A 26415-nucleotide genomic window follows, 5' to 3' on the forward strand; every position below is an offset into this window, starting at 1 on the left:
CCAGTGATAAAATTGGTTGAATATCACCCAGTAAGCCATGTCCCAACTGCTGCCTGCCACAGATGCCAGTCCTGATACAGATAACGTTATGGATATCTAAGATCCGTTTGAAATCAATAAGCAAGTGCTTACATTTTTTTGGACTGCAACTGTTGGCTGCAATCCAGCAAAATGTAAATGGGCAACTGTGCAATGGGTTCTGTATCTCTTGTGAAATGTTCAAAAATTGTCATTAACAATCTGATCGCTTTCTTCCAGATTGAAAATGGTGGTAAAATATGTAAAGCAAACAGTATGGGCTGCATGCCAGTCCACGCAGCTGCATTTTCTGGTGCAAAATTATGCATGGAAATTATTATAAAAAGGGGTAAGTAGACTTTGTAAATCTTCCTGTAATGTTTATTACAATCAAAGCAGTGCTCATTTAGTCCTTGCTCCTTCAAAATGTAGGCTGTATTCAGATTACACATTACTCATGTGATGATTGCAATTGTCAGTTGGCCATGTTCTTATGATAGATATTCACTTCGTAGGCAAGCAGGTATATAATACATTTATTTGGTATCAACTATTATTTGAAGTGGTCATTTACATTGACATACTAACATAGTCTTGCTGTTGGTTGTGGGAATATTTTTGCAATCAGTCCCGTCATGTTTTGAATCAGTGGGCTATGCTAAACTATGAGCTGCAGCAAGCCTTGGTCTCAAATACTCTCTCTTTCCCTCTGCTTTAGTTCCAAGGAGGAATTTGGGAGCCTTTGTTTCCATTTTCAGTTAAATGCAGTTTCCCCTGACATCCACACCTGTACCCACTGTGGTTAATCTAAATATCATTAGTAGAAACCAGCCAACTTAAAACCAGAGTTTATGAAGCAGGCTTGTTTTTGCTAACCATCTTTAACATTAACCACAGTTTAAGGTTTGAGGAACACACTAAACTGTAGGTAATATAAAATGAAAGCAGAAGCTTGCAATCTCCTTGCAGATGTAGTGGAGGAGGAGGAGAGGGAGAGCATAGGAGCCCGAGGACTTAGCGATATGTCTGAAATGGGCCTCTTTGAATCATTCGCCCCAAAGAGCCATGCTGGATCAGACGAAGGGTCCATCTAGTCCAGCATTCTGTTCATACAGTGGCCAACCAGCTGTTGACTGGGAACCCACAAACAGGACACGAGTGCAACAGCACCTTCCTGCCCATGTTCCCCAGCAACTGGTGTACATAGGCATACTACCTCTGATACTGGAGGTAGCACATAGTCATTAGGACTAGTAGCCAGTTTCAGAAACATGTATGCATTTTAATACTTCTTTGAGCTGAACAAAACCATATAATGTGACCAAAATTTCTTAAGTATTTCAACAGACTGGTATTACCTTATTTTATTCATAATATTACTTTATATTCATTATTAAATGTATTTAAACAAATCATGCAGTAGCAACACAAGCTGCTTTGGCAAAATTACTATGCTGCAAAATTTGGGGGTAAACATATTCTACCTCATTTGGAACAATATAATGTGCAGTTTGTAACTGCTTTTTTTTTAATTCTTAAGGTGAAGACCTAGGCTATTCCCCTGAAAGTCACATCAATTTTACTAACAGTGGAAAGTGTAGTCCTCTTCATCTGGCAGTTCAAAGTGGAGACTTGGAAATGATTAAAATGTGCATTGAGTATGGAGCACAAATTGATCTGAAGCAGGTGAGAACTAACAAAAGTACTCTTTTATTTAACAGTATTGGACATGATCCAGTCAGAGGTTAGCACTTTTAATCCCCACTGATTTATGCCTTAGCAATATATGATGCAATCCTATCCATGTCTATTCAGAAGTAAGTCTTACTGAATTCAGTGGGACTTACTCCCAGGTAAGTTTATTTTAGGATTGCAGCCTTAGACAACTACTACATGCATTGCACTTAATACATGAACTTATTATGTGGTATGAATATAATTTACCTCTGCAAACACAGAAATAATATTTTCCCCCTCTCTTCTCCCTCTGTTTATCTATGTACAGGATGGTTTATTAACTGGTATAAATTGCGCTTAAAGAAGAGCCAAAACAGAACAGTATTTTGGAGTCTGTAACCTGGACCCTGAGTCTACAGAAACTTTATAGAGACTTTAAAGCATTTGTCGTAGGAACAGGAATGATCGTGCATTTTTTTTTTTTGCTTTATGTTCCCACACAGAATGACAAGTGCACAGCTCTTCATTTTGCTGCTACCCAAGGAGCTACTGCAATTCTTAAATTAATGATGTCATCTTATGCAGGCGAGGAACCTATCATTGATGCATTAGATGGGAATAAGGAAACGTTGCTTCACAGGTAAGGCATTTGCCTAATTTAGCATCTGTCACTTTCTCACTATTTTATTTCTAACAAGATTTGAAGAAGTCAACTTTAAACTGGTTTGACTAGTTGGATACTCATCTATACAGGTTTGACCACTGGGCATGCTTAAGGCTCTGTAGCTTCACTGTTACGTAGATAACTTGGAGTAAACAGGATTTCAATCAGTGGACATGATCCATACCCTTTGTGTGCAAGTATTATCCTATGAAGAGACATGTAGTAGAAAGGGCTTCCCTCATTGCCACCATAAAGAAGAACGGGGAAACACCATCATAGTTGTAGGTTTATATTCACATGGAGGATCCTGGATAACAGCCAAAGTCTGCAACTGTCATAATATAGTATTTTCAGGTGTCACGGAAAAAAAGCTTTTCTTCTTAGCACCATTGTAAGATTTTGGTTTGCTCTTTGTTTTTCCCACAGGGCTGCATTGTTTGATCACTATGAACTGGCAGAGTATCTGATGTCAATGGTGAATATTTAATTTTAAATGAAATTACAATGGTAATAAATTGTTGGCATTAACCTTACTGTCAGGTTGCCTGGTAACTTGGACAAGGACACACTTAAAAAATTAATTTCCTGTTTGGCAAGTACAGGAAATTGACACAGAGAGGTGTGTATATTTGGGAACAAGTAAGTTTAATGATATTAAATAATATGCGCATGAAATGTATAGTGCCAGTATAAGTTGGGATCTAAAAAGATGGAGGAAAGAGTCATGTAGGCAGTTGGATTTGATTTTATTGCAGCAGTTCCCGGATGAAAAAGGCAGAAGCCCTTTTTTTAAACTCGAGTGGCTTGTCTTTATAGCAGTGGAAGGTGCTGCTCGCATTAAAACAAAAGCTCCGGTTATGTGAATGGTTTGCTTTTCTCCTATACAAATTTGCCTCTTTCAGTTTTGACCATAGCTCACAGCAGCATGGTGAGGACAGAAGATGATCATAAAGATCTATATATCACTTTGCCCCTTCATGGTTCTTCTTGTTGTGGCGAAGGGGCTTGCATAACACAGTGAAGCCATAAGCTATGCCATGCAGGGCCACCCAAGACGGACAGGTCATGGTGGAGAGTTCTGACAAAATGTGGTCCACTGGAGAAAGAAATGGCAACCCACTCCAGTATTCTTGCCAAGAAAACCCCATGGAACGTATCACAAGGCTAAAAGATATGACATTGGAAGATGAGCCCCTCAGGTCGGAAAGTATCCAATGTACTACTGGGGAAGAGCAGAGGGAATTTCCAAGTAGTGCCAGAAAGAGAGAAGCGGCTGGGCCAAAGCCGAAAGGACACTCAGCTGTGGATGTGTCTGGTGGTGAAAAGGAAGTCTGATGCTATAAAGAACAATATTGTCTAGGAACCTGGTATGTAAGATCAATGAATCAAGGTAAGCTGGAGGTGGTCAAACATGAGATGGCAAGATTGAATATCGACATCTTGGGAATCAGCGAACTAAAATGGACAAGCATGGGCGAATTTAATTCAGGTGAACATTATATCTACTACTGTGGGCAAGAATCCCTCAGAAGAAATGGAGTAGCACTCATAGTCAACAAAAGGGTGGGAAAAGCAGTACTGGGGTACAATCTCAAAAACGATACAATGATCTCAGTACGAATCCAAGGCAAACCATTCAACATCACAGTAATTCAACTCTATGCCCCAACCACTGATGCCAAATAAGCTGAGGTTGATCGGTTCTATGAAGACCTACAACACCTTCTAGAACTAACACCAAAAAAAGATGTCCTCTTCATCATAGGGGATTGGAATGCCAAAGTAGGAAATCAAGAAATCACCGGGATAACAGGCAAGCATGGCCTTGGTGTACAAAATGAAGCAGGACAAAGGCTAATAGAGTTTTGCCAAGAGAACACGCTGATCATAGCAAACACTCTTTTCCAACAGCACAAGAGGCGACTCTACACATGGACATCACCAGATGGTCAGTATCGAAATCAGATTGATTATGTCCTTTGCAGCCAAAGATGGAGAAGCTCTATACAGTCAGTAAAAACAAGACCTGGAGCTGACTGTGGCTCAGATCATGAGCTTCTTATTGCAAAATTTCAGCTTAAATTGAAGAACGTAGGGAAAACCACTAAACCATTCAGGTATGACCTCAATCATATCCCTTATGAATATACAGTGGAGGTGAGGAATAGATTTAAGGGATTAGACCTGATAGACAGAGTGCCTGAGGAACTATGAATGGAGGTCCATAACATTGTTCAGGAGGCAGCAGCTCAATCCATCCCCAAGAAAAAGAAATGCAAGAAAGCAAAGTGGCTGTCTGATGAGGCTTAACAAGTAGCTGAGGAAAGAAGGGAAGCGAAAAGCAAGGGAGAAAGGGGAAGATATATCCAACTGAATGCAGAGTTCCAGAGAATAGCAAGGAGAGACAAGAAGGCCTTCTTAAATGAACAATGCAAAGAAATTGAGGAAAACAACAGAATGGGAAAGACTAGAGATCTCTTCAAGAAAATCGGAGATCTCAAGGGAACGTTTTGTGCAAAGACGGGCATGATAAAGGACAAAGAAGGCAGGGACCTAATAGAAGCAGATGAGATTAAGAAGAGCTGGAAAGAATACACAGAAGAACTATACATGAAAGATCTTAATGTCCCTGATAGCCATGATAGTGCGGTCACTGAACTTGAGCCGGACATCCTAGAGAGTGAAGTCAAGTGGGCCTTAGGAAGCATTATTAACAACAAAGCTAGTGGAGATGACAGTATCCCAGCTGAACTATTTAAAATCCTAAAAGATGATGCTGTTAAAGTGCTGCACTTAATATGCCAACAAATTTGGAACACTCAGCAGTGGCCACAAGACTGGAAAAGGTCAGTTTACATTCCAGTTCCAAAGAAGGGCAATGCCAAAGAGTGTTCAAACTACCGCATAATTGCGCTCATTTCACATGCCAGCAAGGTTATGCTCAAAATCTGACAAGCTAGGCTTCAGCAGTATGTGAACCGAGAACTACCGGAAGTACAAGCTGGGTTTTGAAGAGGCAGAGGAACTAGAGATCAAATCTTAGGGATGGGGGAGAATTTCTCCCCGAAACTTCGGGGGGCCGAGCGCCAACGCATTCGGTCCTCCGAAGGTTGTTCGGGGAGAAATTCTCCACCCCCCCCCCAGGATGGGACTTAACTTTCACGAATGTCCCTCCCAGCGGCGGGTCCCGGCAGCGGTTCGGCAGGTCTTCATCAGGGGCGGGGGCGGCAGCTGGTCTTTCGACCGGCCGCCGCTGCCGCCATTACAAGCAAAGTAAAAAAAAAAAAGCCTCTGTGATAGGCTACGTAACGATTAACGTAGCCTATCATGGCTAGATTTGCAAAGTCAGCCGTGATAGGCTACGTTAATCGTCACGTAGCCTATCACGGGTGACTTAAAAAAAAAAAAAGCGCGTATGGCTAATGGCGGCCCCCATAGGGAGCCGCCATTCGCGTTCCTTATTTGGTCCCTGTAGTCTACGTAAAGATTTACGTAGACTACGGCGAAAATAAGGACAATGCAAATAGCGTTGCCCTTATTTTCGCCGTAGTCTACGTAAATCTTTACGTAGACTACAGGGACCAAATAAGGAACGCGAATGGCGGCTCCCTATGGGGGCTGCCATTTGCGTACGCGCTTTTTTTTTTCTTTTTCAAAGTCACCCGTGATAGGCTACGTGACGATTAACGTAGCCTATCATGGCTGACTTTGCAGATCTAGCCATGATAGGCTATGTTAATCGTTACGTAGCCTATCACAGGGGCGTTTTTTTTGTTTTTTGTTTCTTTTGAAGTTCGCGGCCGGGGAGACGGGGCGCTTCTCCCCGGCCTGAATTTCGGCCGGGCGAGGCGGGAAGCCTCCCCCCCGGCCTGAATTTCGGGCCTGAACTTCGGGAGGAGCAGCGAAGCGCCTCCCCCCCACCACGAAGCAAGCTGCGAGACCAGGTAAGTGACTTTCGTGCACCCCTATCAAATCTCCAACATTCGCTGGATCATGGAGAAAGCAAGAGAATTCCAGAAAAACATCTATTTCTGCTTCATTGACCATGCTAAAGCCTTTGATTGTGTGGATCACAACAAACTGTGGCAAATTCTTAAAGAGATGGGAGTACCAGGCCACCTTACCTGTCTCCTGAGAAACCTGTACGAGGGTCAAGAAGCAACAGTAAGAACCGGACATGGAACAACTGAGTGGTTCAAAATTGGGAAAGGAGTACGACACGGCTGTATATTGTCACCCTGCTTATTTAACTTATATGCAGAGTACATCATGAGAAACGCTGGGTTGGATGAATCACAGGTCAGAATTAAGATTGCCGGGAGAATTATCAACAACCTCCGATATGCAGATGATACCACCCTAATGGCAGAAAGTGAAGAGGATCTCAAGAGCCTCTTGTTGAGGGTGAAAGTGGAGAGTGCAAAAGCTGGTTTGAAACTCAACATTAAAAAAACGAAGATCATGGCATCTGGCCCCATCACTTCCTGGCATATAGAAGAGGAAGAAATGGAAGCAGTGACAGATTTTACTTTCTTGGGCTCCAAGATTACTGCAGATGGTGACTGTAGCCATGAAATTAAAAGACGCTTGCTCCTTGGGAGGAAAGCTATGGCAATCCTAGACAGCATAGTCAGAAGCAGAGACATCACCTTGCCGACCAAGGTTCGTCTAATCAAAGCTATGGTTTTCCCAGTAGTAACGTATGGCTATGAGAGCTGGACTATAAGGAAGGCTGAGTGCCAAAGAATTGATGCTTTCGAACTGTGGTGCTGGAGAAGACTCTTACGAGTCCCCTGGACTGCAAGGAGGTCAAATCAGTCAATCCTAAAGGAAATCAACCCTGAGTGCTCATTGGAAGGACAGATACTGAAGCTGAAACTCAAATATTTTGGCCACCTAATGCGAAAAGTCACTGGAAAAGACCCTGATGCTGGGAAAGATTGAAGGCAAAAGGAGAAGGGGACGGCAGAAGGTGAGATGGCTAGATAGCATCAATGATGCAATGAATATGGACTTGAGCACACTCCGGGAGAGAGCGGAGGACAGGAAGGCCTTGCGTGCTATGGTCCATGGGGTCACGAAGAGTCGGACACGACTGAACGACTGAACAACAATATCACTTTGCATTGAGTTTTCATGGTTTTCATATACAAAACAAACAAATCCCCAAAGAGTAGCTTTGATAAAATGGTAAACATAATTCTATATACTTTTAACCTTTATTTATTTATTTACAAATATACAAGCATAGAGAGGAAAGAATGTAGAGCCCATTTTGTCTTCCTCTGAATTTGTGGAGGATGTCAAGGCAGGCTCTGGATTTGAGGAAGTCACGTGGGCACAGAATGTGCAATCTCCCTCCCCCTGCACATGCATTCATAGGAACTTGTTTCTAAATAGGTGTTCATAAGGCACCTTCCTTAATAGTCCCAGAGTTTTAGCAATGATTTTAAAATCATTCTTACAAAAAGGTATAATTTATGGTTTGAAAACATTATTTGCATTGTACTGCTCTAAAATATAAATGTTTACAGGAGGTTCATCAGGCCTATTCATCTGGCTTTTGTTCCAAAGCCTTTATATTGTTTAAATGGGCACCTTGCAGTGTGGATGGGTGAAGGGTTGTCAGTGTATCAGTGCCAAATCACTCTACTCTACTGGCACAACATCCTAGGTTAGTGGCTACACAATAACAGCACCATGTTACATCATCCTGGCACAGCTCTCCTTGCATATGAATATATACATTTCTTTGTTAGTGCATCTGCTTGTAGGACTGCTCCAGGTATGGAAGAAGCACACTTGAATTCAGAGGCTATGGCCTCTGAAAAGCAAGCAGCTTTTAAGCAAGCATGTATAGTACATTTCTGTTTTTAGTGCCCACATTGTCATTTAAAATATTTATTCATTTTTGATGGATTTTTAATTTGCAGGGAGCAAAGATCGATAGTGTTGACATTGAGGGTCGAACGCCGCTGCTACTGGCTACTTCTTGTGCATCATGGAAAATAGTGAATTTATTACTCTCAAAAGGTATGAAATGAACAAAATAATGCATTATAAACAATAGTAATGGGTCTACTTCTACTAGTGGTCAATAGCTTTGAAATGTCTGTTTCTGTCTATGTTTATTTAGGAGCAAATGTAGAATTGAAAGATCATCTTGGTCGTAATTTCCTGCATCTAACAGTACTGCATCCTGGAGGATTGCAACATCTGAATGAACAGTTTTTGAAGGTAAAAAGAGCATCTGTTTGTCTGTGTTTATTTTAATTGGTGCATACATACATACTGTATGGAGAAGCAATATTTTCATTTTCTTCAGAATATTCATATGGAAGCCTGTTTACATTTGTAATCTACTCATGGTATTCAACATGGCTATTTAAAACAATATTCTTTAAAATATTACATATTACTGATGTGGCAAAGAGTTTTAAGGCACAATCCTATGCATGTTTAGACAGAAAAAAGGCCTACAACTCCCAGTATGCCCCAGCCTGCATGGCTGGCTGAGGTATGCTGGGAGTTGTAGGCCTTTTCTCTGTGTACACATGCATAGGATTGTGCCCTTAGAAACTTAGCCATGCAGACAATTAGTGGTAAAACAGAACCATTCCCTATTTCTTTGTTCATTTAAGTTTATCCAGCTTTTAATATACACCTTTATAATTGCATATCTTTCACCAAAGATTCAGCAGAGAAATCAAAATATTTAGTAGACATTGGCTTAAATGAAAAATGTCTTTTGTTAAGAGAGAACTCCCATAGAATGTTGTTAATAAGCACTTTTTGTATGTGACAGATGAAGCATATTAAAGAACTTGTAACTGATGAAGATAATGAAGGGTGCACTCCTCTACATTATGCATGCAGACAAGGGGTACCACTTTCAGTGAATAGTCTTCTTGAATTGAATGTTTCCATCTATTCCAAAAGCAGAGACAAGAAATCTCCTTTGCATTTTGCAGCTAGGTAAGCCTCTGTCCTGCCTCACTGCCCACTTTTAAATCCAGATGGTATCATTAGTAATTTGCACATAAATATTTTATGCAGTTATGGGCGAATCAACACCTGTCAACGCCTTCTACGAGATGTGGAAGATACCAGGCTCTTGAATGAAGGAGACAAGAAGGGGATGACTCCTCTACACTTGGCTGCTCAAAATGGTCATGAGAAGGTAGTGCAGTTTCTCCTGAAAAAAGGTGCCCTCTTCCTCTGGTAGGTATATATGTATTTTTGTCTTATGGGAAGTTGCATCTCCATCTATGCTGTAGTGCAGGTGGAGATTGCATGCATGACATGCAAATTTATGCAACCCACATGTTGAATGTTAAGATTAATGGCAAAAATGCCAAACAAAAACAAGAAAGAAATGCAAAAGACACACTGAGATGTTTGATTTCGTCTCATCTCGGAAGCTAAGCAGGGTCAGCCCTGGTTAGAACTAGGGATGTACGAAAGTCACTTACCTTGAACGAAATTTGATTCGCGGTGGGGGGGAGGCGCTCCGTCCCTCCCCCTGAAATTCTGGCGGCGGGGGAGGCGCTCCGTCCCTCTCCCCTGAAATTCTGGCCGGGGGGGAGGCGCTCCGCCCCTCCACCCCCGAATCCTGGCCGGCTGGGGTGCAAATGGCGGCGGCCATAGCCGCCGCCATTTGCGTCCCTGCAGTCAGCCGTGATAGGCTACATAAATGTTTACGTAGCCTATCATGGCTGAGTAAAAAAAACAACAACAACAACCGCGCATACGCAAATGGCGGTGCCCATGGGTGCCGCCATTTACGTTCCTTATTTTGGCACGTCTAGTCTACGTACACATTTACGTAGACTACGGCGAAAATAACTGGAACGCAAATAGCGTAGACGCTACGCTATTTGCGTTCCCCTTATTTTCGCCATAGTCTACGTAAATGTTTATGTAGACTAGACGTGCCAAAATAAGGAACGCAAATGGCGGTGCCCATGGGCACCGCCATTTGCATATGCGCGGTGTTTTGTTTTGTTTTTTTTACTCAGCCGTGATAGGCTACGTAAACATTTACGTAGCCTATCATGGTATTTTTTTAAAATCTAGCCATGATAGGTTACGTAAATCTTTATGTAGCCTATCACTTTTTTTGTGTGTGTGTTTTTTTAGTGGAAATGGTGGCGGCGGCCAGTTGGAGGACCGGCCACCGCCGCCACCAGGAGGATTCGCCCAAGGTAAGTCCCGTCCCGGGGGAAGGCGGGGGGGCAGACCGCTTCACCACCAATTTCGGGTGAATCTCCCCAAGATTCGTGACAAAATTCTCTGACATCCCTAGTTAGAACCTGGATGGGAGACTGCCTGGGAATCAGGCTTCCTGCATTGAGCAGGGGGTTGGACTCGATGGTCTTGTAGGCCCCTTCCAACCCTATGACTCTATGATTTCTGTGATATGATTTCTATGATAAAACAATCAGCTCAGATCTTGAACATTTCCAGTAATTCTGCTGAATCTAAGAGGGATTTTTTTCCCTAGAATTCTCCATAAAGCCATCGATTCATGCTCAAAATACCAGTTCCACAGCTCCATATTTGCATATTGGATGAAATGAAGTGCCTAGGAAAGGTATACTTAAAAGCGGAATCACTTTTTCCTCCACCTCTCTTGCGATACCTCAAGCACTTGGAGAAATGTTTCACTCTCCCACTGAAGAGTGAAACATGCAGAGTTCTGCTGGACATTCCTAAAAGCCATTTTAAATCAAAAGGCAAAACTCATCTCTCAGACCTGCTGAAATAGTTTTAGGGTGCAGTCTTATCTGGATATGTGTCCATCTCCGAACTCGGAGGCAACCACCTATCCAAAGCAGGGCAGGAGAAGCACGGAGGGGATCGTTCCCTCTGCACTCCTCTTGCCCTGCATTTTTGGCTAGACAGCTGATTGCGGCTGTCTAGCCGCAGAACAGAGCAGGGAAGGAGGCTGCTGTGCGACACATAGGATGTGTCGTACAAGGATTTCCACTCTCCCCACCCTGGAACGCCCCCAGCCATGCCCCTTTTCGGCTGCTTCGCACTCCTCTTGTAAGCACGGAGGACAGGGCTGTTCCACGCTTCCTCAGAGGCAGCATGGAAGTGGGGAGAGGTAAGTTCTCCGGGAACCGACCTCAGAACGTGGGCTCTGAGGTCGGTTCCCAGAAAACAACGTATACTATGGCCGTCTAGCCGCTGTCTAGCAGCCAAAGGATTGCTCCCTCTGTCATTGGGAAAGTTTGATCTAGCAAGTTTTTAGATACAAGGCCAAACCTAAATTCCAGGAATATTCTGCAAAATCAACTGGTGAAGTACCCAAAGTTTTATAATTAGAGAAAAGGCTGGAGAGCAACAGAACTCTATGGTGGTTTGGCGGGGGGGGGGGGGGCACTGTACAGAAAGAGACAGGCAATTCAATTTTGTCACACATTTATCAGAAAGGTAACCTTGCCCCCCAAAAAATCTAGAGGAACTATCTCAGAAAAGCGAGCAAGAAGTGTTTGATTCCGTATGAAAAAGAGAGCCAGAATGCCATCGGATCCGTTTGCAAAAATGTCAACGGGAGTACATTCTTTGCATCACAAAATGGAAACATCCTAGCTTGGACAGTTGCAGTCTGTACAGCTTAAGAGGTCCTGGAGATGCAATTCAGCCAATTGCAACAGTAGATACATTTGTGTCATGTCTTAAAAAAATAATCAGAACAAAGACCATATTCCTATGGTCATGTTTTCTGTTGGGATTGCCATGTACACCAGCTGGCTTGACTGTGAGCACATCTGTACTATAGATGGAAATTTAGGGAATCAGCATTTCATCTTTTAAACTAGCTATTCTCCTAGAATGGATTAGGTTAAGGATCCGCCAGTAGCACGCAGATGGAGGAATTTACTGGAGAGTCCTTTGACCAGAAAATGGTGTATATCCTCCAACAATGTCAGGTGGTTGTAGATATTCAAAGCAACTGAGCTACCATGTGAGTGAAATCCTGTTCAGCATCCTTGTTAGAACTTACAGCTATTTTAGGAAGATTGGAAAATGAACCATCAGGAGAGAAATTCACTGTTTTAAAATGCACTTCATTAGAAATTGGTCTGTATGTAGTAGGCATGTACACACAAATACATAGTCAGAGTTGAGTGCCAACCAGCCTTTATTGATCAGTGCTGCTATATTCATGTTTCCCAGTTTAGTTATATGAATTGCATGCATGCTCTTGTAAACTGAATGAAGTTGGGAACGGTGTACGTAGCACTCATTCGTGCATATGATTTCCAGTCCAGCAGGGGCTGCATGTAGGGAAGCCTGCTTCCAGCACACAATTCTTCTTCAGCTATTGGACAGTATAAAAATGTAATAAATAAATAAATCACCCCAGCTGGGTCAGTTGGAACTTCTGTAGCCAAGTTTAGTATTGACATTCAGGTATACTAATATTTCAATAGTCTCTTCTTTTTTTAAGGAAAGTGGGAATTTTGTGCCTTCAACATTTTGAGACATTTTAAATAGCTACATTTCTCATAGTTCTGACATAGTATTAAACAGGGTAACAGCAAAAAGAGAGCTGCTCTTCCACTGGAAATACAGGATAAAAAGAAATTAATATACTCCAGAATTTACAATGCTGTGTATTTATGCACAAACTACTTATATCAATGTATTTAGATTTTGCTTTTTTCTCAGATCAGTGTGGCTTTGCCATGAGTGTGCATGGTCATAATCAAGTATATAGTTATAAATTGAGAATATAAAGCTCTGCTTTATTTTAATCTTTTTCTCAAAAGTGATTATAAAGGGTGGACCGCTTTGCATCATGCTGCCTTTGGAGGGTACACTCGCACAATGCAGATAATTTTGGACACTAATGTGAAGTGCACAGATAAAGTGGATGAAGAAGGAGTAAGTCTATGTACAATCTTTAGCTATGATACTGAAAACGCTATGGAGTGGCCCCATTGGACTACTTAGTATGTGAAATATGATGAGGTGAAGTATGCATAGGCAGCCATGGATTAAATCCAGGCTGAATTAAAAATGTTGGTGCTGAATTTTAAAGCTCTAAACAGATGGGACCAATCTACCTGAAGGAACTCCTTCTCCCATATGTTCCTGTGCAGTTGTTAAGATCACCTTCAGTGGCTTTTTTTGGGGTGCTGCCACTCACAGTGATGCAACAGGTGGCTACCAGGGAAAGAGCCTTCTATGTAGTGGCCTCCTGTCTGTGGAATACTCTTCCCAGGGAGATCTGACTGGCATCTTAATAATATATATTTAGATAGCAGGTTAAGACTTCGCTTCCAGCAGGCATTTCATCTTTAATCTGTTGCTTTGATCATTAATTTTACTGCTGGCTCTTTAATGTTTTTAATGGTTTTAAATATTGTATTATTTTGATATTTTCAAATATCAATAGTTGTATTTTTTTCTTTTGTTACTTTGTTTTTTTTTTGTTGTTGTTTTTATGATTGTAAACCACCCTGAGGGCATTTGGCAGTTGGGTGGTATATAAAATTAAGAAACACGTACATAGCACTAGTGGAAATCCACTACTTTTCCTCTTGTCTCCTCCGCAGCCCTTCATGCCACCTGAAAATTTGCTCCAAAGGATTCGCCAGCTCCCCAGAGCAGATTTTGAGGGTGCGCAGAGTACTGCATGGGGGGAGGGGAACTACTTCCAAGTTCTGCTGATAGATGCACCTCTGTCAGTTGAATGACAACATTGGATTCAACTTCATGTTTCGCTATTTTATTGCTTGTTTGCTTGCTTGCAGATACTTTTAGGCCACCTTTAAGGGTAGAAGCCTCAAGGCAGTGTACAAGATTTTTAAAAAATACAAAACAGTTTTGAGCAGATTTCTGATTTGCATTTAAAAAACAAATTAGTCTCCCCACCTCTGATCATACAGTTTGTCACTTTGTCTTTTACTGTACTGCTAATGGATAGAACATCTTGGGTTGAGAACAGATGTGCACACTTATTTGAACTTCCAGTTTTTAATGGGTTGGATCCAGAGTTACTCATACTTAAAGCAGAGTCATTGAAATCAATGGGACCTAAGTTAGTCATAAGTATAATTAAATCTGGATCCAGTCTAATGTGTTTGCTTGTTTCTTTACCATTCTTCCTATCCTTCATTAGAATTAGGGTGTTTTACTTCCTGCACCCTAAATATTGATTCTGTGTATCTGGGTGCATGGGATAGTTGCCATGGGCATTATCCAGCACTGCGAGTCTGTTTACACTATTGACATACTGCTAGTGTAAGTAATCTCTAGTGACAGTCCAGTTTACGCTATTGGTGTACCCCTACAGATTACTTACATAATTAGAGTTACGTCAGTACCATAAATGGACCGGGAGTGTTGGCTACTGCCCAATACATTTGAATACCTTTAACTGACAACAGGGTGGATAAAAATAGATGAATCCTTTTTAAAAAAGAAAAAATCAAGAAGGGGATTTTTAAAATTTAAACCATTTTTATTTTTTTTAAAGTCATAAATAAAATACTAAATTTCTCTCTAACTTAAAAATAGCAGTTGCAATTAAATCTCATTATAAACATGCTTACAGTCTCATAAAAAAGCAGTTACCTACCAATCAAACATAGGCATTAATTTCAGTTTTTCTTCTCATGAAAATGGCTCTGTCCAGCTTAACTACCAACTCTTGCTTCTTGAAATTTCTGAAATAAGAAAAGGTTTCAATGGGAAACTTTATTTAAATCAGTGATTTAAATAGACCTTTTTTCTTGCTAGTTACATCATAATTTAAATTAGTGATTTAAATCACCTTGATTTAAATAAATTCAACCTGACAGATAATAAAAAGGCAATATACTTTTCTCCATTACATACATTTTTCCTTTTCTTCTCTATTTTTAAGTTCTGAAATTTAGAAAATAAGCTGCACAACTAAGTAGCAGAAAAGAGTTATATATGATTCACTAGGAAACTCTAAAGTTCACAGTGCAGTTGAAATCCTAGTGAAAATATGTATGTATGTATCTCTCTGTCTTTGTCTCTGTCTCTGTCTCTCTCTCTATCTATCTCACCTTAGCTCTATATGGTCCATATAGCACTTTACAGATAGTAAAACAATGGATCCCTGCCCCAAAGAGCCCACTATCTAAAATTCAACACAGAAAAATGGAAGAAGGGGGATGGAAGTGGAAAAAAAGAGTAAACAGAGAAGAAATACACAATTATTTCAATTACATGTGCAGTTTTGTTCATATTCTAATGACATTATATTTGATATGCTGTCCTTGGGGGGATAAAGAACACGGCTCTTCATCTTGCTGCCAGAGAAGGCCATGCAAAGGCAGTTAGATTGCTTCTTGATGACAATGCCAAAATACTCCTGAACAAAGTTGAAGCTTCTTTTCTTCATGAAGCCATACACAATGGGCGGAAAGATGTCGTAAATGTTGTCATCTTACATAGAAGGTAAGCTGATGGTAGACAACGATATATAAGATACTATACAGGTTTTCTGAAGTTTTCCTTCTCTTAAGCATTATCCGTGGTAAAAGGAGTTGCTTAGAGAGAGATTTATTGTTACTTTTTCTCCCCTCTTTATTTTCCTCTCTCTGAGAAATCTGATCATGATTCTCATGCTGATATATGGTACTTCTTGCATAATATATTAATATGTAGATTTGCCTGTTTTTTTTATATATTCTAGAGCTGGAAAACCTTTGGTTTAAGGGAAGAGTTAAGGCTCTAAGAAATTCATTTATGTACTAAAAACACAGAAATTGTAAGCTAAGACTCCTGACTTAACATCCACACCATGGATTGGATCAGAGTAACACTTAGCAGAATTTTGTTCACACTGGAGGAGTGGGGTGGGGAGGCAGTCTTTGTGATTCTTCCTTTCCCCTGCAGCCCCCTGTGTCTCCTGACAAGCTGCGGGAAGCCATTCTGGAGGACTGAGAGACCAGGGTAGCCCTAGAGGAGCTGCAGGGAGCTGTAGGGGCATGGGGGAATTAATGGAGATCACCACCCCATTCTCCTCCTCCAGCAGGTAGCCTCCACTAGATCCTGGTGCTTTCTACGAATGGAATGAGCCCTTCCATTCATGGAGTGGTCAATCTGGATCCAACCCAATGTAAACAGAAAATATGTTATATGGTCTCACATATTGGGATGCTCTGTCAATCAAAAATTCATTAGCTACCTTTGTACTTGGTTTAGTTCTACTTACTGAATGTCTTCCTGAATCTTTATTACATCCGTTGCTGTGTTGAATTCCTGCAGGAGATTCATTACCTTTGTATTCCTTATAAAATCAAGATGAGTTATTTTCTAAATAGAAAACTTGCTAGGGAGTCTCCTTTAGATGAGAGTTGGAAGCATCCCAATTTCAGAAAAATCAGATGAAAAATAGCTGTTATAGCAGTTTATGTATTGGAATGGAGGCAGATTCTTTCCCCCTTTGCATACCAGAGTTGGGGGGGGGAGAGTTACAACCCCAAATCCCATAATCCTACCTCTCGTCTTGTAGTATTCAAATGGAAACCAAAAACCAGGATTGTAACTCTTTCTTTCTTCAAAGCTATGTAGTGACCTGGTTTGCATGACACCGCAGCGTCATCAGGGACTGTTTAACCCTACCATAAATGCTACAACAAACCAAGAGTTATGTGAGGGATGTTTAACCCTCAAATAACCCTTGGTAGCTGGGTTTGCATGACATGGCAACCCCCACTCGTGGTTGCATATTCAAAATTTTGCCCAACATATATATAGATGAATAACCTGTAGTCAACCAGCTGTGTCATGTGAACTGGCCCAGTATGTGTGTGTGGTTATGGTGGTGGTGAGGCAATTGCACTAATGATCTCAAAGTCTAAAATCGGTGGGGAGAGACAACAGAAGTAGGCAACAGACACTTTTACCAGAGGTCTTTGCTTAAATCCTCAGTCTTCAACCTCAACTGTGGATATCAGCACAGACATGAAGGAAAAAGTAAAGTTCTGAGATGGATTTAAACTTATTTATTTTGGCATAGGGATCCAGGCACTGTGGCAGCCCTGAGGCATTGGACCCAACCTAATACAACAGGATTAGGCAGGCAACTCTAGACATTAACCTTGCTTTTCCAGGCCGATCAGTATGCCCGCTCAGGTGCAGTGTCTTCCAACCCCCTGTTACACTTATGGTGAGCGGTGTTCTCCTGAAATCCTAGAAACAGCAGTGGCAAGCCATTCTAGCAGCCAATGGAAAACTCCTTTCCGCAGCAGATGGTAGCAAGGTCTGGGCTCCTCCTCAAGTCATGATGTCATGGTTTTATACAGTTGTGCCACAGTACTAAGTATGGCCTTGCCTAATTGTTTATTGGTTGCTGTGGCAAATTATGCAACTGATTTATAAGCAATTCAAGTGTAGTTGAACATTTTGCATAGACTTTATTTTATATAATTCTTAAGATGTACTAATATATCTCTTCCTTATTCAATACAATCACAATAGCGATTCTGAGCCCTTTCAACTTATTTTTTCAGATGGGAAGAATCTGTAACAACATTTTCTCACCATTCTTCTACAAATAAATGTGCTATAATGGAGATGGTCGAATACCTTCCTCAATGTTTAAAAGTAAGACTATACAAGTGAACAATTTAACTTGCGGGAAACATATAGGGTTGAATCTGAAGGTGCCTCCCTCCCCCCATGCACAAAAGGCATCTTCCACTCGCCTTGTGTTAGAGTGTTGTGTGAGAAAAGTTAAACGTACAGATGTTCTTTGACTTGCACAAGCCAGAGTATGCCAACTGGCATACGACCTTCTTATTAAAATGCTGTATGAACTCTGGCACAAGCTCTCTGCATTTTTTATTCTCATTTTTTGCAGATCACTACTAGCATCTATTTTATTTTCTGATCATGGTTCTTTTAATCCAACCCATAGGTACTTGCTTCAAGTACTAGATGGATTTCAAGTACTAATAACACCTCAGTTATTCAAATAATTAATATTTAATAGACATCTAATATGTATTTTGTGTATGTTCATTCACCCATACGGATTGCTATTTTCTGTTTAGGGTAGCTTCTTCCCATTGTGCTGTTTGGTTTTAATTTTTGTGAACCGCCCAGACAGCTTCGGCTATTGGACGGTAAAGAAATTAAATAAATAAATAAATAAATAAATTGGGGAACTAGGATTAATTGCATAAAGCATCCACTAGTGCTTGGCATCATATGGCATAGTTGTCATTCTGTCCTAAAACTGTTTAATTTAATCTCCTGACCTGAAATCAAATGAAAGGCAAATTAAGTCCAAAAATGCATGCAGTACTCTTGGTGCAGCTAAATACATGGCCAGTTGGTTTATGAAATTCCACATGCTCATTTGTAAATAATTATATCTTAATATTTCTGCAATATATTCATTTATTGATGCCATTAAGTACATAGAGATGAAGAAACAACTTCAAAATCACGACATTGTGGAACTGAGCATTTGCGAATCTGAGGACTAAAGCAGACATGGCACTAAATGTGTCACTCCAAAGCTATTGGATATTATTATAATAATAATAACAACAACAACAACAGTAGCAGCAGCAGTAGCACGTGTGTGTGTGTGGGCGGGCTTCCATTGGCAGTAATGGGAGCTTTTTTCCTGGGGCCAGTAGTGGCGTCGAAGAGGTGACTGTCTCCAGTCGATATCCTTAAATCTTCCATTTCCATGTGCTATAGTCCTGATTAAAATCAGGACACACCCAGCCAGATGTGTCCTGATTTTAATCAGGACTATAGTACTTGGAAATGGAAGATTTAAGGATATCAACTGGAGACAAGTCACCTCTTTGATGCCACTACTGGCCCCAGGAAAAAAGCTCCCATTACTGCCAATGGAAGCCTTTATTCTGGGGCTAATAGGAGAAATGGGTGGGGGAGGGGATTTTAGGATCATGGCTGGGTGTTGTTGTTTATTCAGTCAGTCGCTTCCGACTCTTTGTGACTTCACGGACCAGCCCACGCCAGAGCTTCCTGTCAGCCGTCGCCACCCCCAGCTCCCCCAAGGTCAAGCCCATCACTTCCAGAATATCATCCATCCACCTTGCCCTTGGTCAGCCCCTCTTCCTTTTGCCTTCCACTTTCCCTAGCATCAGCATCTTCTCCAGGGTATCCTGTCTTCTCATTATGTGGCCAAAGTACTTCAGTTTTGCCTTTAATATCATTCCTTCAAGTGAGCAGTCTGGCTTGATTTCCTGGAGTATGGACTGGTTTGATCTTCTTGCAGTCCAAAGCACTCTCAGAATTTTCCTCCAGCACCACAGTTCAAAAGCATCTATCTTCCTTTGCTCAGCCTTCCTTATGGTCCAGCTCTTGCAGCCATAGGTTACTACGGGGAATACCATTGCTTTAACTGTGTGGACCTTTGTTGTCAGTGTGATGTCTCTGCTCTTAACTATTTTATCAAGATTTGTCATTGCTGTCGTCCCAAGAAGTAAACGTCCTTTCTGCAGTTAGCGTCTGCAGTAATCTTTGCTCCTAGAAAGACAAAGTCTGTCACTGCCTCCACATTTTCTCCCTCTATTTGCCAGTTATCAATCCAGCTGGTTGCCATAATCTTGGGGTTTTTTAGGTTTAACTGCAACCCAGCTTTTGCACTTTCTTCTTTCACCTTCGTCATGAGGTTCCTCAGCTCCTCCTCACTTTCAGCCATCAAAGTGGTATCATCTGCATATCTGAGATTGTTAATGTTACTTCCAGCGATTTTAACTCCAGCCTTGGCTTCATCAAGCCCAGCACGTCGCATGATGTGTTCTGCGTACAGGTTGAATAGGTAGGGTGAGAGTATACAACCCTGCCGTACTCCTTTCCCAATCTTAAACCAGTCCGTTGTTCCATGGTCTGTTCTTACTGTTGCTACTTGGTCATTATACAGATTCCTCAGGAGGCAGACAAGATGACTTGGTATCCCCATACCACCAAGAACTTGCCACAATTTATTATGATCCACACAGTCAAAGGCTTTAGAATAGTCAGTAAAACAGAAATATATGTTTTTCTGAAACTCCCTGGCTTTCTCCATTATCCAGCGGACATTGGCAATTTGGTCTCTAGTTCCTCTGCCTTTTCTAAACCCAGCTTGTACATCTGGCAATTCTCATTCCATGAATTGCTGGAGTCTACCTTGCAAGATCTTGAGCATTACCTTTCTGGCATGTGAAATAAGTGCCACTGTTCGATAGTTTGAACATTCTTTGGTGCTTCCCTTTTTTGGTATGGGGATATAGGTTGATTTTTTCCAATCTGTTGGCCATTCTTGTGTTTTCCAAATTTGCTGGCATATGGCATGCATCACCTTGACAGCATCATCTTGCAAGATTTTAAACAGTTCAGCTGGGATACTGTCGTCTCCTGCTGCCTTGTTATTAGCAGTGCTTCTTAAGGCCCATTCAACGTCACTCTTCAGGATGTCTGGCTCTAGCTCACTGACCACACCGTCAAATCTATCCCTGATATTATTATTCTTCCTATACAGATCTTACGTATATTCTTGCCACCTTTTCTTGATTTCTTCTGCTTCTGTTAGGTCCTTGCCATCTTTGTATGGCTGGGTATGGCTGGGTAGGGAAGAGTTAAATGTCCCTTCCCCATTCCCCATTCCCTGTGGTCCTGATGAAAATCACCAGTGTGCCTTGCTGCTGCTGCTATTTTTATTATTATTATTATTATTATTATTATTATTATTATTATTATTATTATTTCCTCACATGCTTTGGAGTGATAAGTTTAGTGTCATATCTAATTTGGCCCTTAACTGAAAAACTCCCAAATTGTGACTTGTCAGAGAGCTATTTCTGAAAAAGAATAGCTTGTCACATGGCCCTTTTGGTTACAGCATGAAACAAGCCTGGGTGTGCATTTGAATTTCAGAGTTTTGAATTGGAAAAAAATATTTTTTTAATTCTTGTGAACTACCACTTCAGTTCAAATCTGAGCATCTGAGGGACTAATAGCTTCATTCAGAATTATTATCTTACACTGTTGAAGACAAACTCTTTGTCCCCCCACCCCCAACCTTGGGAAATTGACTTTTGGTTGCATAACACCTTTATTATTAACGGCGCTCAAGTGTTATCTCCGAATACTGAAATACTTCTCTTTATCTCTATAAGTTAGTTTTAGACAATTGCATTATTGACTCATCGGAGGAAAAGTCATCCAGAGACTTTTGTGTAAGTTAAAACCAACGTTTAGTATACTGAGATATTTTGGAGCTGCTAAAGCATTTGATGTTTTCTCTGACAGGGCTATTCTTTTATATTAGTGGGATTGATAATCAAGCCTGGTTGACTAGGGATTTATGCTAAACTAACACAAAACAAACCAGCTCATATTAACTCAAATCTGATACTAATGTATATCTTCTTGCCCAGGGGTGCAGAATCTCTTTAAGCCCATGGGCAAAATTCCATTTCAAATAAGCCCTCAGTGGCTGCATTCAAGAGGGAGTGGATCGAAGACAAAAGGGCTGGGCTGAGGAGAAAGCTTCCATCAACCTCCTGCTCATATGCCCCCCCCCTTCCATCCATGCAGCAGGTGGAGTTCAGAGGCTTTTGTTTCCGCTTTTGATTACCGCAGCTTACCATGTCATCTGGATCCAGACCTGTGGTTAATCTTAACAATGGTTAGTCTAAACAAGCCAGCTAGATGTTTCACATAATCTTGAAGTCGCCTTGTGTGAATCTAACCATAGTTAATGTTAATCACAGTTTGTTGGTTCCATAGAACATGACAAACTACACTTAAGCAAAAACAAAAGCTTCCAAACTCCTTTTCCTGGCCATGTGAAAGGAGGATGGAAGGGGTAGTGCGTAGCTTATTGTGGCTCATCTTTGCTTGTTCATATTGCTCTAAGTCAGCCTTCCACAAGGTGGTGCCCTCCAGAAGTTTTGGACTACAACTCTCAGTATTCCTGACCATTGGACATGCTGGCCAGGGCTGATGACAGTTGTAGGTCAAAACATCTGAAGGGCACCAGGTTGTGGAAGGCTGCACAGAGTTACGGTTTAGTGTGACATGCAAACATGATGTCTGCACTGAATGCTCCAAATGGAAAAGCTGCTTTCCTTAAATCAGTCTCTTCTGCTTTCAGTTCTTTTGTCTATTGCAGCTATGGGAGTACGACAATTTCATTTCTATGTGCAAAATATGTTCACAACAGGCAGTCGCATTTGAAAAATGCACAAATTTTGATGAGAAAAAAGTTCATGATTGTGCAACTTTAAAAATACAGCATTTCATGCTTCAGTCTAGGGGGAAATTTGCGCAATTTTGGAAATTTGGGCATATTCGAGATTTTTGTGTGCAACTTTCACAGTTGATTGCATTCGTTTCCCACAATTTTCCCATTCATGCAAAATGAAGAGCAAGCACAAATGCGAGCACAAATCAAGGAGAGACAAGTGAAATCGAACATCGCTTTTTTGCCCATCCCTAATCACAGCCCTTCCTTCTCCTTTTCTGTCTACCACAGCTTGTTCTGCTGAAAACACTCAGTTAGTTCCAAAATCTCTGATACAGTTGTAATTTGGGGCAGGTGTAGGCAACTCATGCTCTTCAGATGTTTGGGATTACAACTCCTGTTAACCCCAGCCAGCATGGCCAGTGGTCAGGGATTGGGGCCAAAACATCTGGAGGGCACCACAGACAGTATCTTATGCTGCCCACACACCAGCAGGGTGCACAGCTAGTGCAACAGGGAGCTAGCAGTTCTTAAACCAACTAGAAATGAATGGAAACACTTCAGAATGGAGCAGAGCAGCAGAGCTCTCAGAAAGGAGCCCTGCTGACCAGTCTCAATCAAAAAACAAGTGTTTCTTCCTATTTCCAGACTTGCTTTAGGCAGTGCCAACTCCCCATTGTGCTAGTAGTTGGTCTTGCTGGTGCAACAGAATAAGCAGAAGTGCAGCAGCAGTGTTGGATACTGTTCCAGGTTGCCTACGCTGCTTTACATGGTGTAGTGACAAAATTAGGGGTTTGGAAGATGCTGAATGTTGTTGGCAGAGTGCGCTGTGATAGACAAAGGGAGAGCTGGGATAGAGAAGGGAAGAGCTGGGATAGACAAAAGAGGAAGAAGAAAGGGAGTACAGGCAATTGGGTTGTTGATACGGAGGCCCACAAATTGTCAGAAGTACAGTGACATGATCATTGGTAGCCATGCATGCACACCTTTTTATTTCTGAGCTTTAGCACCATTTCAGGGTTTGCTACAAAGTCATATAGGAATATACTGTTTGTTTCTTAAATTAAACTGAGATTTTCTTGTATAGGTTGAATATAACTTCAGGTATCTTCAGTGCCCACTGAAGCTTACCAAGAAGTTGAAGGAAGACGATGAAATATTTTACGAGCCACTTCTCACTCTAAATGTAAGCTATGCTAATGAGATTTCAAACCTCCTCTTCAAGTGTTCTTTTAGGCTTGCATTACATCTTATTGAGATGTCATGGTTGCTGCCAGTCACCCAAACAACATGTGCCTCCCTGTGTGGCTATTTGCTTATGTAATCCAGCACCCTAGTGGCTTTTATTCATGCCAGGGAAATCCCTAATTTTAGGGTGGGTGGGGATTTTCTGGTGTGATGAAATTCAGTGAAAACCACATGGGGGCCACCTCATACAAGTGGGCAGTCATGGTGAGGGGTGTCCACAGTGCTAGAATAATGTGTGAACTAGGGATGAGTGTGAAATTTATTTGGTTCACATTTTAATTTGAACCAACCTAATTTGTGCTAAGACATGAACCATAATGTAATTATGAAATGAAATTTTTCACATTTCTCTGAATTTTGGGGGTGCAGTTGAAAAATGTGTACAAAAATGTGTACATTAGGGAAAATAGCACACACAAAGGCAAACATGCTTGTGAAAAATGTGTATATTATGGGAAATTGTGTACAAAATTACATACAGATGTTTGTGCTGATGAAAATATATATGCAAATGCATATAAATTTTTGGCCAGACTTTAAGAAAAAATGTACAAACCGTTGTGGAACTGAGATGGAATGAGGATGGTAATGTGAACAGTATAAAGAGTGAAACAAGTAGATTTGTGCATCCCTTGTGAGACCTGAATCCAAGTTAACAAGGGTGCAGTCCTATCGGCCTCTCCAATGCAAGGCAGACAGAGCATGGAGGGGATCCCCTCCTCCAGCTGCCCTGCATTTGTGGCTAGACATGCTTTTTTGAGCATCTAGCCACAGCTTTGGGGAGGGGGAGGAAAGGGACCTGGAGACCCGATAGGAAGCTGTCTAAAGCAGCCTTGGCAGTCTCCTCCCCTCTCTCCTGGGACTGCCCCCTTTTCACCCTCTCTGCACTCTGTTTACAAGCACAGAGACACTGGTGGTGCAGAAAGAACTGCTCTGGCTACGAGGGGGAGCAGGAGGGGGTGGGGAGTATGGTTTCTGGAAACTGTGGTCGGACGACCTCTGTTTCCAGAAACCGAAAAATCCTGTGGCTGTCTAAACAGCATCTAGCGGACATGGGATTGTTCTCTAAATCAAAGGAGGCATTGAGGTGATGTTTTTCTCCCAAGTACTTGTGTATAGGGTCCCTGGCCTAGAATTCTTGTTCTTCACATGTAGATCTAGACAACAAGTTCTCTAGTCCAGAACTATTTGGAATGTTCTCTATAAAATGATGATGGTGATAATGATAATAGGCATGTATTATTACCATCGTCATTTTATAGAGAACGTTCCAAATAGTTCTGGACTAGAGAATTTGTTGTTTACATCTACATGTGAAGAACATCCTTCAAGTCATATCTGAATTAACTGTAAGGCTTGCAGTTGTATCTTCTCTTCCTGGAATATACAGTTTTCATCTTTATGGTGATGTCTACATGTTTCACATATTAAAGACATTTCACATATTAAAGATACTTTAATAACAAGAAAGGTGAAATATACCACAACGTAATGTGTAAAGGTTATACATCACTCGCCCCCCCACACACACCTGTGCATGTGTATAAGCACTTTTACACATGCAGGCATACACATATATATCCCCTTAATCTGGGATACAGGTAACAAATAGAATTGAGTTATAGTATTATTTTGCAAATAATTCCATATGGAAATTGACATATTTGCATCTTTCCTCACTTCTCCCACCCCAGGCCATGGTACGTCATAATCGTGTTGAACTACTCAGGCATCCTGTCTGTACAGAATATTTACTCATGAAATGGTAGGTTTTTGATAGGTAGGTCTCCAAATTCTGCCTGTTTTTAATTTTGTCCCTATTAAGGGTCATTGGAAGAGAGAAATAAAAGATAAAACTTTACTTTAAACTTGGGATTTCCAGTGCATGGAAAGGACACATGTGAATTACAGGAGTCCTATTGCTGATATAGCAAGTTGCAAGGAAATATTGTAGCATGAACTACATTGATGCATATTTCATTAATTTTAAGTGGACTTGCTCCCAAGTGGGCAGAGCTATTGGACAGTTATCTTAAAAAGGGGGGTGTAACCATTAGAGTTTTTTCCTGGTGGAGGTAATTCCTCCTGTTTATGTCCCCCCCCCATTAAAAGAGCAAATGTGATCCTTTTATAGTGTTATGACAATCATAATGAAATTTTGCTTTATAGGATGGCCTATGGGTTTCGAGCACATCTTACGAATCTAGCTGTGTATTCTCTTGGCTTAATACCTCTAACCCTCCTGATCACCCACATAGAGCCAGAAGTGTCTGTCAATACAACTCTTAAATTAGGACCTTTTGATAAAAAGGTATAATTTTAATTCATTATATGGGGATAGTAGTTTGGTCTTTTTGTAAGAGTAAATTTGAGGACCGTATGCTGGGAACACATAACTTTAAAGAGCTATTGCCTTCATGCTCGTATTGTGAACTTCCAAGAGGTATCTGGATAGCCACTATTAGAATTCTGCAACAGATGGATCTTAAGACTCAAACAGACGTTATTTAAAAGACGAAGCTAGCATCCATAAAGTGAAACATGTCGCTATTTTTCAATAGAAATTGCAGGCATGGAGGGCCCATTCTGGAAAGGGCCC

The 26415-nt window shown here is 41.2% G+C and overlaps 1 protein-coding gene across 1 annotated transcript in view; it reads left to right on the forward strand.

Moving 5' to 3' along the window:
• Nucleotides 1-277: 277 nt before the first annotated feature.
• Nucleotides 278-26415, forward strand: part of TRPA1 (transient receptor potential cation channel subfamily A member 1) — a 39645-nt gene continuing 13507 nt past the window's right edge. The window contains exons 1-15 of the mRNA XM_084848040.1: nucleotides 278-367; nucleotides 1559-1704; nucleotides 2199-2335; nucleotides 2786-2834; nucleotides 8293-8392; nucleotides 8496-8596; nucleotides 9165-9334; nucleotides 9416-9580; nucleotides 13141-13255; nucleotides 15639-15805; nucleotides 17866-17959; nucleotides 21499-21558; nucleotides 23656-23754; nucleotides 25511-25581; nucleotides 25986-26127. Of these exons, the coding sequence (XP_084704166.1) occupies nucleotides 295-367; nucleotides 1559-1704; nucleotides 2199-2335; nucleotides 2786-2834; nucleotides 8293-8392; nucleotides 8496-8596; nucleotides 9165-9334; nucleotides 9416-9580; nucleotides 13141-13255; nucleotides 15639-15805; nucleotides 17866-17959; nucleotides 21499-21558; nucleotides 23656-23754; nucleotides 25511-25581; nucleotides 25986-26127 (1689 nt within the window). The 5' untranslated portion in view covers nucleotides 278-294. The remainder of the gene's footprint in view (nucleotides 368-1558; nucleotides 1705-2198; nucleotides 2336-2785; nucleotides 2835-8292; nucleotides 8393-8495; nucleotides 8597-9164; nucleotides 9335-9415; nucleotides 9581-13140; nucleotides 13256-15638; nucleotides 15806-17865; nucleotides 17960-21498; nucleotides 21559-23655; nucleotides 23755-25510; nucleotides 25582-25985; nucleotides 26128-26415) is intronic.

Source organism: Heloderma suspectum, chromosome 4 (assembly GCF_057233095.1).
Source record: "Heloderma suspectum isolate Gila_16-S chromosome 4, 16-S_ref, whole genome shotgun sequence".
Lineage (NCBI taxonomy): Eukaryota > Metazoa > Chordata > Lepidosauria > Squamata > Helodermatidae > Heloderma > Heloderma suspectum.